Source organism: Vanellus vanellus (assembly GCF_965231255.1).
Source record: "Vanellus vanellus genome assembly, chromosome: 7".
Classification (NCBI taxonomy): Eukaryota; Metazoa; Chordata; class Aves; order Charadriiformes; family Charadriidae; genus Vanellus; species Vanellus vanellus.
The window spans coordinates 3,294,214-3,308,629 of NC_138912.1; the positions used below are offsets into that span (position 1 = coordinate 3,294,214).

Consider the following 14,416-nt stretch of genomic DNA (forward strand, 5'->3'; position numbering starts at 1 on the left):
ACCTGGGCTGGGGGGAGGTGGCCCTGCCCAGGGCAGGGGGGGGGACTGGATGGTCTTTAAGGTCCCTTCCAACCCAAACCATTCTGTGATTCTATGATTCCACAATTAATGCTTATGAATGCTTACATTTGATTGACACTATATAGTGTTAAAAACTCATATGCTTTATTTACCTGTACTTTGTACAGATAACCGTTTATTTATATATAATGCAGGTTACACCAAAACACTCCCTGAAGAACAGCAATACGGTCAGGTCTCTTTAAATGTGCTATAAACTGTGTAACACTGCATCAAAATTACACGTACCTTTTAAAGACATGAACTTGGAAAGAAGACCATTGGAACCCCTCTCTAATTTTCCAAAATCAAGACTGAATCTACAGATACCCAAGAGCGGTTGCGGACAGTTCCCAGCGCTCCATGGTATTGCCTTTGCAAAAACCATTCTGTGGAGAGCTGATTTATTAAAATACGTGTTTAGATGCCTCCGCACAGTACGCAATTTTGATATTTAAAAGAAATTTAAATTACAGCTTTGCCATTTTTAACTCGCTGTCTGGGCTTGACGGCGCTCCCGCTCATCCCAGCCCAAGGCGAGCGAAGCACGCTCCGGCACAGGGGGAGGGCAGCGGGCTGCTGTCCCCCCTCTACTAATTACGCCTGCCAAAGAGAAAACCGACCTAAGCAGCAGCCCACAGTTGATAATCAGTTTAAAGTGCAGATGTTCTAAGGCTGACGAACGATACTGCTATTGGGGTCACTGCTAAGATGATTTTCAAACCTTGCCGTGTGTTTTGGGGCTTACCTTAAGGAGCTTTGCGTGCAGAAGTAACGTGTAGGCAGCTTCCGTGTAGTTATCGCATTCTTTGTGCAGGTCACACAGCTTGTACAAATACCTGCAAGTAATAAAAAAAAACCCACCAAACTGTTCTTAAAAAAGGTTGGCTCTTAAATGTTACTAAATAATTTATTTTGAAGGCTACAACGGTTCAACTCTATCTTCAAACAGATAACTATATGTGGGTTTATTTAAAGCTCGTACTTCTGTGTGCAGACAACCTTTAGGGTCATTTGCATTTTCACTGTGGTTTTTTTTCCACTACAAATAAATGACTTGTGATGTGTAACGAATCCAACACAGATTTTGTGCAAGAGATGGTGCTCTAATTGTTCAGCTATGGATACAGATACTCATCTTCCTCCTTAACTTCTATATCATCACACTTCTGGAAGGGAATTCTCTTCATTTGATTGTTGGTTTTTTTCAGTGACAATTAAAAGAAACCCCAGAAAACTGTTAAAATTGTATTTTGAAAAAGCCAGAGAAAATACAGAACTTTGATATTCATTATGACACTTTGTAAGTTTTTTAACAGAAATAAGAAAGAATTTGGGTAGGGGTTTGACGGCGAGAGACAATTTGTCTATCTAGAAATGCTGAATAGGGCAGACCTTCGACTCATAACCTCACGTGTTTGTCCACAGTTATCAATCCTGCCTTTGCCTGGATTTTATTTTCTTTTTGAAATTAATAAAGCAATAATTAAAACCATTTAAACAACAGGAAGCAAATTCACAAGCGAAAATTCTTCCAAAAAGCATCTGAGAATGAATTCATGAATAATATTTAGATACCTAAAATAGCAGTATAAACGCAAGCTTCACCATTTGAGCCCAACGGTCTAGCCAATTTTAAGCCAAAGTACAAATAGAGGAGTAGGAACCCTGAGGTTTACAAAAAGCACAACAACATATTATCATTTTCCCTTTGTGTGAAAACAGATTTTGAAAGGTTCCTAAAAGCTTTAAATTTAAAATAAGTATCAGTCATGACATTATTTAACAGCCCTTTTTACCCCCAGTCACATGTTTTGTATCTCACCGGGAAGTGAAATTATTTCTTTGCTCAGTTTTCTTTTGACTAATTTTTTTCACGTGACAACACTCACGAGTATTTCAGTGTTCACCGTAATATAACTGCAACAGTTGGAGAAGGGGGACAAAAAAAATCTCATGACTAATTTCTAATGCTCACTGTTCTCAGGGAAGATGAGCTTTTAAATGCACTTAAGGTTCAGAAAAGGTATGGCTTTTCATTACTTCTCCTCCAGCCCCCAAGTGACTGCTTAAAATGAACTTAATTTTCTCCAATTACACTGCGGTAAGTCAAGAAGAGTTTGTCACCGGTCATGTTTACAAACCTTATGTACATTTCTTCTCTCTCGATCTCCTTGTAGAAATTCTGAAAAACAACATAATTTTGTTACAAAGTCTTTGATTTCACAGTCTGGAACGTACACAGAACACGCTCTGAATTAAAAATTCATAATTGCGTAACATCAACCTCAGAACTGCAAAATGAAATTTGCCTCTAGTGATAGAACGCCAGTTATTTAACTTCTAAAGTCTAATGCTGCGATGTTTCATGATGTAGCGTATTAGGGCTTATGTCTCATTGCAAAGGTTAAGAATTTGCAAGAACAGTACTGCCAGAAATTTGCTTCTGGCATTTGCAAGTCACACATCATCAACCATTTGCAGTTGAAATTTTGTAATGTACGAAACCATAATTTTTCAGCAACAGTTGTTCTATGGATTTAAAACTCCAAGCCTTCGTGGAGCAATACATCTTCTGCCCTTGCATTCTAATAGTTTCTTTGGAAATAAAAAGTTAGATTAGTGTTATTTATCTGGTTTCATATGCCACACATTATCATCACTCTCTTCAGAAATGTCTGAACGCCTCCGGTCTTGAGATAAACTAGTTAACACCACAAATATTGTAAATGCAAGATATGATAAATTGGGTGAGATATTAAAGGCATTTCTGAATCTAATTTAAAGTTTGCCTTCTAAAGTTAAAGTATGTCTAAGAAAACAAAATACAAAGAAATTTCTCCTTCACCGAATTACAATATATTTCAATGCTAAATGAAACCAGTGAGTAGCCACCAATAGATGCACAAGCCCAGTACTAACAGATGCATAAGCCCTTCAAGGAGAACCGAAACACAAGACAGAATCTACGTAGCGGAGTTGGAAATGATGGATTCTTCAGCGGATATACCATTTTAGTTGACATAACTGCTCACTGGTTTTGAGTTCAACTCACAAGACAAACTGAACCACATGCAACTTTTCTGATGTTTTTTCTTATTTGTGTTTTCTTTGGGTTTTTTTTTTTTTGAAGCAGAAGAGACTTCTGAGCTAGGTGGATCAATAACGTAAACCCGTTTTATCCTAATATTGCTGCCCGTGGCTCTGCCCTTCTGATGGAGCTCCAGAAGCACCATCAACCCAAGCACAATGGGAAGAGGCGCGGGCAGCAGGTTGACACTGACACACGTGACATTTACTACAGTCCCCTCTCCCCCAGAACGCAGTCCCGGCTCCTGCCCCGTCTGTGAGAGCAGGTTCCCACGTCCCTCTACGCCGCGCTGGCCCACGCGCGGGTGGCTCTGCAGCGAACCGGCCCAGGAACCGATGGGGAGGAAAAATAACCGGCGGGGAAGAGCCTGAGCTTTCGGCAAGACCCCTCCTGGGACCTGCTCTGCCCCTGTGGCCACACGCTTGCTTTCGCCAGGATAGTCAGGGCGGGAACAAGCAGCTGTTTTTTAACATCAGCACTGGCTTAAATGCATATCAAAACCTCGGACTTAAACTGTAGTCAATACAGACAAACTCCATCCTGTGAAAGCCTCTGCATCGTTAAAGTGCCAATTACCAACTCTTTGAGACCTCAGGTGGGAACTGTGCTGAGTACCAGCCCTGGGTTTGGATTTTTGCAAAGGCATAAATTTCATTTCAGGTGCCTGGAGAACGATGAAAAGACCCGAGTCGGCCCTGGAGGGCAAATGGGATTTTAAAATCAAGCGAAAGTTTTAAATTGCGCCTACGCAAAAAGAAGGAAATTTCTGCCCTACGATGATGCTTTCCGGCATTTCCCGCCGCCTCCGCGGCAGCGCTGTGTGCGGGTATCTCGCGGTGATTTAGCCTGACAGGAGCAAATCGCCCACAAAATTTATCATCTGCAAACACTTGAAAAATTCAGATGAAGAAAATCAGCATCAGGAGACGCTGTTAGAGACACTTAGAGAAAACAGAGCCAACCCCCAAGCGTGCCATCGGTCCCCTGCCCTTGGTACGGTGAGGATTAGGAGGAGGAGCCTCAGATTACTATGAGGAAGGGAAGGAGAAATAAATTCACCTTCCTCGTGAAATTTTCCCAGTTTTACAGATGGTTGTCATGTTTTAGAGCGTACAGTGGATGCAATTTCATTTCCTATCCGGCCTGGTGGGAACTGGCAGGCTTTTCTAACTCAAATTCTGCTCAGGAGGATGCGGTGACTTTTCTGCGGGCAACCGAACGGCATGGGCCAGGTCAGCAGCCGGTGACAACTCTCCAAGTTCCGCCTCTCTTCCCATTTCCTAAACATTCGGATGCTTTCTGATGGGCGCAGAGAGGAAAAACAAACCAAAACCAAAATCCCAATTTCTGATTTGATGTCCGTATCTTCTCTCCCATTCCAGCGGGCACCGTTTCGTTTATAGTTTACGCTGTAGTGCGGCATAAAGGCTGCGCCGCACAAGCCCGGGACGATTTTATTACTTGCAAGTACTAAAGCTACAAACTATTGACTCACGTCTTTCCAAACCAGTCTGAACAAAATCTATCAGCCTTCTCACACAAACGATAAACACCATTTGTGCCCCACGCATTTAAGCAAAATGAAAGCTTTGACATTGATATAGGGATAAAAGCTTTGAATCCTTAGTGGCTAACGGTTTAATATTAAGTCCTATCGGAAAAATCAAATCTAGCCAGTACTATGTTTGAGGGTCTCTAAAATTTATTTTCACATCGTTTTTCCATATGTGCTGATTTCGTGCTAGTAAAATCCCACACTCCAATGCTCCCACCAAAGAGCATTAGAAGGACAACTCCTACTGCGTCCAACTCTGGCCTAAATGCACAAAGGTTTGTAGTATAGATTAGATACTCCAAAATTTCTGGAGCTAAGAGGAGGAAATTTCACATCAGTGAGGAAAACCTCCCCAGCTTGTTCTGCTGTGAATGAAATAGTAACACTCAAATTTCTTCAAAAATTTTGAATTACAGAAGCTGAGCAGCGAGCAGAATACTAATGGGATTGCAAATGCATGGAAATTTCGGTAGTCAACTGCATATTACTCCAACGTTCTGCATGTCAAAGTGTTTTTCTGCATAAAGCTGTCCATCAATTGTAAATGTCAATGAACAGCCCTCAAGGATCAGGCCCTGAAACATTTCTTCTCAAATCTTTCCTTCAAACCAACTAAAGAAGTAACAACCCATGTTTTCATAGATTCACTTTCATTAAAAAAGGGAAAAAAAACCCAAAAATATTTCAAACTTTCATGATAATCCCACCATGTGCTCTGTTTTACACAACTCTCTTGTTAAAGGTGTAAAATGAAGAATGCCGTAACCGTTTCAGGCGGGTGGCTTCTTGCTTACCAGCACGTTGACGGTACAGCTCATGCGGTTCTCCTTGTTCTCGTCATGCATGATGGTCCTGTAGTCCAGCAACCTCTCCATTAAGCGGACAACCAGTTTCACGAAAGTTTCTCCGCTCTTAGCAAGGTATTTGTGTTTTCTGCAGTGCTCTAGGAGACTGAGAAACCAATTACATTCGCCTTGTTAATCACAGGCAGAAAAAGCCTTGACTCAGGTGCAATTTTAAATATTGTGCATCATTAACAGATTTTAATTATTTCTGGGCTACAAAGTTCATTGTAGTCTAATTGCTCTCTCTCCTGACTTTACTGTGACATAAATCTCGCCGCTGATCAACACTTACATTTTGTCAAATAACACTTTGTACTGTTCGTCTCCTCTGCCTCCTTCCACTTCGTGATCCAGTTTCGTGATGATCTCATTTTCAAACTATAATTAAACAAAGCAAGCGTAAATAATCAGATGGCAAATATTTCACTTTATTACTGTAGCCTCAATGGTTCACAGATTGGTTGGGTATCTCGGTGCGATGTTTAGCCACTATTTTAAAGCTTGATTGACTTTAAGAGTTTGCAGTCTCCGGTATTAGACTATCCATGACGATGGGCTGCCCTACAAGGACTTTTTTGCTGAAGAAATCATTGGTCATGTTGGTAAATGAAGTGTAAATATTTGCAATACCAAAAACTAAATAAGGAGATTAACGACAAGGATGAGGGCGGGGAAAAAGAGGACACAAAGCCAGGGACAGAATGTCCCCTGCAATAATGGTAATAGCAACAGAAGTAAAATACAAAAATGTCGAAAGCTCTACGAGAGAGGCTGTGTAACACCTGGGGTCGGATAACTCCGTCGGATGCACCCCCCGGCATCACTGACATCCCTTTTCAGCATACAGACACTGACTCTGTGGGGCACAACTCAATTAACAAACCTGTTAATAAGTCACTGCAAAGGGAAAAGAAGTTGTTTCAAACAACTTAAGAGTAGGATTTTATTTGGGTGCATCAAGCATAGTGTGGCCAGCAGGTGGAGGGCGGTCATCCTCCCCCTCTGCTCTGCCCCGGGGAGGCCACATCTGGAGCACTGTGTCCAGTTTGGGGCTCCCCGGGTCAAGAAGGACAGGGAACTGCTGGAGAGGGCCCAGCAAAGGGCTACGGAGATGAGGAGGGGACTGGAGCATCTCTGTGCTGAGGACAGGCTGAGGGCCGTGGGGCTGTTCAGTCTGGAGAGGAGAAGGCTGAGGGGGGGTCTCATCAACGCTTATCAATACTGACAGGGCGGGTGCCGGGGGGGGAACAGTCTGTGTGCAGTGGTGCCCCGTGACAGGACAAGAGGGAACGGGCACAAACGTGACCGTGGGCAGTTCCATCTCAACCCGAGGAGGGACTTCTCTCCTGTGGGGGCGGCAGAGCACTGGCACAGCTGCCCAGAGAGGGGGGGAGTCTCCCCCTCTGGAGCCATTCCAAACCCGCCTGGAGGTGTCCTGTGCCACTGCTGGAGGTGCCCCTGCTCTGGCGGGGGGTGGCACTGGGGGGGCTCCAGAGGCCCCTTCCAGCCCTGAATGGTCTGGGATTATGTCAATAATAAAAGAATGCAAACTTAAGTGGGCACTAGAATATATTTTAAATGCGAACTGGATAATTCACTGGATTTTTAATGATTACAGAGGGTTTTACCTGTTGCTGCTACATCTCCTCGGGTTCTGGTTAGGAACGAATGCAACCTGTTAGCGGAGGAAGGCTCACTCTAGGCCAGCTGCTACGTAACATATTGGTCTAGACATCTAATTCCCAGTTCTTCATTAAATAAGCACATTAGTGACACAACCTGTTGTCAAGAGACCTGAGCAGAAGCGCCCGGGTGAGATGGGCGCCTGTGGCAGGGGCAGGGGAGACCATTAGTCAGAGTGGGAGTTTATTGAGAGAACGGTTGTCTTCATGGTTTTTCACTGTCACTTGCTCAAGCAGTCCCCAACTGCTCCGAGGAGAAGCAAAGGGCCACCTGCACAAGAACAAAGCCCACTAACATTTTGTAAATGTCACGAGATGTACTTTGCATCCGCAGTTCATATCAGCAGCATATCATGTAAGAATGAAAAAAGAACGGACTGTCTGTAGCTTGATACGCTTCCAGAGCGAGGACGTATGTCCACAACCGCCGGGCTCAGCAGCTGCCTACGGACCTGCTCTTGCCCCTCTGTTCCAGCCACGAGCTCTCCCCCCCAGTGCTACCCTTCCCCACCTCTTCAGTTGGACCAGAATGATAACAGCATTTCTCGTTTTTTATAAATTATTTCCACCAATCAAAATAACTACTTTAGTGACAACAGTATTAGCTCCTCTGTTAAAGCCACCAAACGCTGCCGGATGAGCAGAGGGCCTCTCTGGAACTGGAGAGGGCGGGCGTTTGCTGAAAGCCTGTAAGCAAAACTAGACTTTTCTTTCATAGAATCGTAGAATAGTTTGGGTTAGAAGGAACCTTTAAAGGCCATCGAGTTCCACCCCCCTGCCCTGGGCAGGGCCACCTCCCCCCAGCCCAGGTTGCTCCCAGCCCCGTCCAACCCGGCCTTGAACACCTCCAGGGATGGGGCAGCCACAGCTCCTCGGGGCACCCTGCGCCAGGGGCTCACCGCCCGCTCAGGGAAACATTTCCTCCTGATGTTTAATCTAAATCTCCCCTCTTCCAGTTTGAGGCCATTCCCCCTCACCCTGTCACCCCATGCCCTTGTAAAAAGTCCCTCCCCAGCTCTCCTGGAGAGAGCACTGGAAGGCCCCAATAAGGTCTCCCTGGAGCCTTCTCTTCTCCAGGTTGAACACCCCCAACTCTCCCAGCGTGTCCTCCCAGCAGAAGGGCTCCAGCCCTCGAAGCATCTTCGTGGCCTTCCCTTAGTTCTGCACAATCCCCTTCTCCTGAAATAACTGCTGCTCATGTGGTCCAAAGTAAACCCGGGCAGAACAAGAGAAAAGCCTGCAGCAAGTAAAGGAGAGGAGAAGCTTCTCGGCCACCCCCACAGCTGGAGGCACCTGTCTGGTCTCCTGGAATCTCCTTTTCTGCTGATGCCCACAGCAGTTGTGAACATACACATGCCGGCCAAGCTGAACCTGTGTATGAAATGCAGCCATGGAGTGTAGAGAAGTTTCTGCTTTGCTCAGAAAAATCATGTTTAGGCAGAAATAAATACACATTGGTATAATGGATTTGCGTGATAAATTGTGACAATGCCAAAAGAGTCCTCTTTGTTAGGACAACTCAATCTCCGAATATCTGACCAGGCTCACCAGCGGTAATGATAAAGTCCACAGTCAGATCCAGGACACTGTTCTTGTCTCCCTTTCCAAGTCTCCATGTCCTTCTCAGCATTAACTGCAGTAATGGTCACTGCATGTTCCTACCTTCATATGCAACCCCAGACCTTTTTCCTCCGCATTTGAGTTGGGAAATTTATTTTTACAAACTATCTGGCAGCCCACCAGAATTTTCTGACAAACAGAGAAAAAAAATATCTCTGCTCTGAGCTCAGTGACTACAAACTATCATGATGAATGATGGCAGCAAAGCTCCTGCTCACTTACCGCTCAGAGCAAATTCAGGGTACAGTCTAACAATGCGCACAAGTCAATCGAACTGTGAGCTGTCAGGAAACCTGAACTACAGATTGTATCATGCATAGCGCAGGAAAATCAACCAAGTACCCAAACAACAGATATTCCATATTAAAACAATTTTTATTCTTATGTGCCACTGTTTTAAAGATGAAAACCCCAAACCTCGGATTAAAACATTTCAGACGCTCTTCTGTACTCCAAATGATCCACAAAATCACAGAAACAATGGCTACAAGAGACCTGAAGGTCATTTCGTCCAACCTCCCAGGTGACGTAGGATGATTGCCAATACTAGATCAGGCCAACTGTGCCTTGCTTAGCCAAGGACCGAACATCTCCATGGATGGATAATTACACAGCCTCTCCGGGTAACCTGCTCCACTCCCTCACTACTTTCCTTGTGAAGAAATGAATGAAAAGTGAAGTGCAATAAGGGGTTTTAATACAATGAAGCCATTGTTCAAAAAATGACAGGAAAATGAGAAAAGGAAGAATAATGCAATCCACCCCCTCTAAGAAGCAAACACAAGCTGAAACATGTTCCCATTTTAGAAGGACGTGTCAAGTAAACCACTGAGGCAACACGATGATGAAACAAAGAAGTCACAAAATTCATGTTCTCTAATGAGACCAGAAAGAAATTGACTTTCTATACCAATGTGAAAAATGACACTTGCTGCCAGTGTGAGCCCTTTAGGCGATATATTTTTTAGCAAGAGATTACTCATACAAAGAAGAGCAATTACATTTGTCATAAAGGATCTCGAGTATCTTCCTGATATCAATTTCACTTAAATTTCTGTAAATCTAGGCTTTGTTGGGCCATTTCCCTAATGGCCCCCTTGGGTTGAACAGAGCAAGACTTGGGGCATTTCTGGGGTCTTAAGGACTATTAACGATATCTTTGCTCTTCAGTCATTCCTGATTCTTCTCAAGGAATCGATACGATGCAGACGATGCAAGCCAGGTGACTGAACATAGTTAAAAGTCCTTCTGCGGTCTTTCAACAGAAGAAGGTTTCATCAACACAAGTTGATGTTTACCGAGCTACTGTCTTCCATGACGGGAGTAAGAACACGGTCTGGGAGCGGCACAAGCTAATGGCTCTGGGACACTGCACCTGGCATCTCTTGATAAAGTCTCAATTTTTCCTTTTCTTTCCTTTTTTTTTTTTTTTTTTTTTTTAATGCATGGAATAGCACAAAGTAGTCCTGCAATTATTGTGTTTCAATGTTTACTTTACGGCCAGTGACACTTGCTGCGGCTCTTTCGGGAAGCTTAAGGGGTATATCTGGCACCATCAATGAGCTGAGATTCATCTTTCTGCTGACAGTGAAAGCTTGAGGGGGTGATGTTAGGAAGATTACAGGGAATTATTATCAACTTTTCCTTGCAGTGGATCAAGATCTCAGCTTCCCTTTAGGATGTGCCTTTGAACTTGAGCAAAGAGTATATCCACTCCTTCATCTGTCTGCTACAATCTCCCATCCGGACAAAATAAATCAGTGTAAGCTATCTAGCATCTTCAAGTGCCAGCTCAAATAATCGCTTTTGGTCTTAGGTTTACCTGAAGTGTGGTCAGGCTACATTTGTAGCACTGACTGACAATTTAATCTAGCCGTAGATGAGGAGGACTTTCAATCCTCCGAGCTGCTATAAATTTGTTTTGATACGGGATAATAATGAATTTGCCATATGAAGCTCAAGTGACAGATGACACCACCAGAAATTAGTCCTAATGCAGAAATAACACACAAGTACTGTAGAACTTTGTTCAAAGGCTGCTACGAAAGTTGGTGATAATATCCGACAGTTTCGTATGTTCCTTTTCCCATTTTCCCCCAGCATTCTGGTCGGCAAACAACCACTCAATGTTAGGTGATTTTGGAGGTCTCTAGACTTACTGCATTACCTTTTTCCATTGCTCTTCAGGTGGGGTGAGGGAGGAATACCAATATTCTCCAAAAGGTCAGAAAACAAGAAAAACCTTACACATTTACACGTCAACTGTAGCTAACTAAAAATGTTACTTATTGAAATGAATCCTTTGTGGGGGATGACTTATTTGAATTTGCTCATTCAATGGGATTACAGAGGAGAATCTGCAGCATCACAGAAACTTGGAGAAGCCATTAACTTGTGTTCTGTCTGCAGATCTATAGCACGGGGAAAAGGCGGTTAACACAGGGCTCAGAAGCGGTAAAAAGACTTAATAAGGAATTATAGGTTCTAAAAGTTGAGAGAGATTTAGATCAACGAGGTACTTCTCATTAAGGAGAATGATATCAATTTGAAATTCATTGATGACCAACAAGAAATTACACTGCAAATAAAAGCGCCAGTATGCCCATCTTGATCATACTGAGATTTATTGTTAAATGTTAAAAATGAATTAAAAGCGTTTCCTCTTTATTTCTCCTAGTCTTTATTCATTTATTTCTCCTAACAAGAGAACGCCAGCTAGAGGTACTTTAGCTGCACCCATGGTTTTATTTAAGTAATCGTACGCATTATGCATTCATTTACTATGCATTTCTATATGATTTTGCATTATGCATTCATTTATTATGGATTTCTATATGATTCAGCATTATGCATTCATTGCTTATGTATTTCTGTACCATTTTTCTATCTTTTCAGCTACGGTTCCATTACGCCAAGTGTCATTCTGATTTGCAGAAAGCAGGACAGATCCGTCGTTCCATTTTTGGGGCCATTTCCTCAGGTAGTTACTTTTACCCAACTCCTTACTCAACAGGGTAAGAACACATGCTGGAGCTTGTATGCTTACAGCGCTGATGCTAACGCCACCAGACAGTGATCATTCTGTTTAGTAATGCTGTTCAGTCTGAAAACTAGACATATGGGACTCCTAATTTCTTCTTGCTCGCTACTGCAGAGCGGGGGCGTACACCTCTCAGGTTGTGCTTTGAAGGGTCCTTCCTTCCTTCCTTCCTACTTGATGAGAACTGTAATTATGCTGGGAAAGACAGGCTGGGGTAGTGCTTCCGACTCGGTCCCTTACCCTACTTTGTTAATAGGGTTTTTTGGCTCTTGAAGTAAGCTATTTCTACTAATTAATTTGTACCAGATCAGTTAGAAGAAATCGTATGATGATGCAGTGCCATGAGATAGGGAGAAACTACCCAACACCTCCCTCCGCCTCCTCCTGCTTCCTTCACACTCTGTTTTGGACCAGTTCCGGCACTGGCACCTCTCCATGAACTGGTTCAACTCAAAACAAGCAGAACGTTACATCAGCAATGACACGGGTCCAGAAAAGGTACGTTAAAAGTTTTGGGTAGGCGAAGAAACATGAGTGCTCAAAGGAAACGGAGCCAGAGCGGGCGACAGCTTGAAGGAACAGGCAGCAAAATCCAGAGGTTGGGGCTTTTTACGCTCCGAATTCCATGTTTCGTGATGAACTTTCTCTCCTGCTGTCACCATGGGATCCAACACGCTCACCTGACCAGGCCTTGAACACTCAAACCAATTCTCTTTCATCGTTCCTGCGGCTCTGACATATTCCCTTTGATCTGGAGGGTTCGCTAGTAAAACAGGCAAAGGGAAAAAAGCCGAGCGGAGAAGGAGGCATTTCCTTCTATAGGGAACCTTCAGTCCCACACTGACTTCAGTATCAGACTCACGCTTTGAGGTACAGGGTACTTTGAAGCCTTATATAGGCTTCAAAGCACCTTAAGAGGGAGAGGACAAAAATGGGCAACTCCAGCTTTTAATTCAGTAAGCTTTTAATTTAGTTCTGTTAAAAAAACAGAGGAATTTATCTTCTGTTTTTTTTTTTTTTTTCTCAGGGCTATATATACACTGGAAGAACAAAAAAACCCCAACCATTCTGTCTGTTACTGGTTTTTACAGGCAAACCAATTCATACTGAAATTAAAACCGCCATGGGGAAAGCTGTGTGTTTATAACACAACCCATCACAGCAATACAAGTTCTGCACAAAATTTAAATTCCTCCCCCACAAATCATGAGGTTTATACATCTGCTGGAGAAGTGGAGCCAATCTAAACCCTTGTTGATGTGACTAATAAGGTTAGATAATTGGATTTCTGGCAGATTAGTTTAACAGCAGCCAGCCATTCAATTTGGAAGTTCTCTTTGGGAGGGATGCTGGGCAATGGTAAGTGGTACTTGCATAGAGGTGACATAACGCAGTACGTTACACTGACGCATTAAGCATGAAAGCTTGCCTACGTACTGGTAATACTTAAATTCTATATCTATTTCTACTACTTAAAGACAAAAGAGGCAAAACCCATGAGCTGGGAAGCTAGAGGCCAGGCTGGCCCACTTCAGTTCCCGAGGAAACCACGGAGCACGCTCTCAGGGAAGCTACTTCCAGGTCCAGCAAGGGCGAGAAGGTGACTGGGAAAGGCCAATACGGATTTACCAAGGGGAAACCACATCTGACCAACCTGACCGCCTTCTGTGATGAAACCATCTGCTCAGTGGACGAAGAGCTGCGGTTGTCACAACCTTCAAACACGACCCGTGTTTGATACAGTCTCTCAAAACATCTTTGCTGACAGGTTGGTATGATACAGACTGGACAGACAGACTGCAAAGCGGGTAGAAAAAGCGGTGAAAATGCTGATCTCAAAGGGTGGCGGTTTCATGACTTTGACAGTCTGAAAGACTGCCAAGAAGAAATTGTGTAATATTTAAGGAGGAGTAACTTAAAGTCCCGAATCTGGGATGGCATAGTTGCAAGCAGCAGCACAAGAGACTCCGCTGGAAAGGCCCTGGTGGACAGCAAGCTGAACACGAAGCAGCAGTGCGCCCCTTCAAGGGAGGCAAAACCCATCCCTGATTGCACTAAGAGTACAGCTAGAGCATCATCCCACTTGTTGGGCCACGGCTGGAACACTGTATCCAGCTTTGGTTCCCCCGCCTCGAGAGAGACATCGACAAATTGGAGACGGCCTAACGGAGGGCCACCGAGTTGAGCAGAGTGTTGGCGAAGCTGGCCTGAAGAATGGTTGAAGGAATTGGGTTTGTTCAGCCTAGAGAAAAGCTAGACTCAAGCCTTCCAACTCCTAAAAGGAGGTTATAGCGGAGATGGAGTTGCTCTGTTCACAAGGGGGCATGGTGACAACACAAGCAGCAACAGGCACAAGTTGAGTCAGGGAAATTCCATCTGGATATAAGAAGAAAAGTCTTAAAACATTGGAACAGCTCACCCAGAGAAGTGGTGAAACCTCCCTCACCGGAAATACTCAATACTGAGCTTCAGATGGCCCCAGATAACCCACTCTAAGGCCCCGTTTGGACCAGGTTACTTCCA

At 43.9% G+C, this 14,416-nt stretch overlaps 1 protein-coding gene across 1 annotated transcript in view; it reads right to left on the reverse strand.

The window, feature by feature from the left end:
* LOC309674360 (dedicator of cytokinesis protein 1) overlaps positions 1 to 14,416 on the reverse strand; it is a 79,687-nt gene that overhangs the window by 63,532 nt on the left and 1,739 nt on the right. The window contains exons 2-5 of the mRNA XM_082486381.1: positions 5,844 to 5,929; positions 5,501 to 5,657; positions 2,205 to 2,245; positions 809 to 899 (exon numbers count right to left, since the gene is read on the reverse strand). Of these exons, the coding sequence (XP_082342507.1) occupies positions 809 to 899; positions 2,205 to 2,245; positions 5,501 to 5,657; positions 5,844 to 5,929 (375 nt within the window). The remainder of the gene's footprint in view (positions 1 to 808; positions 900 to 2,204; positions 2,246 to 5,500; positions 5,658 to 5,843; positions 5,930 to 14,416) is intronic.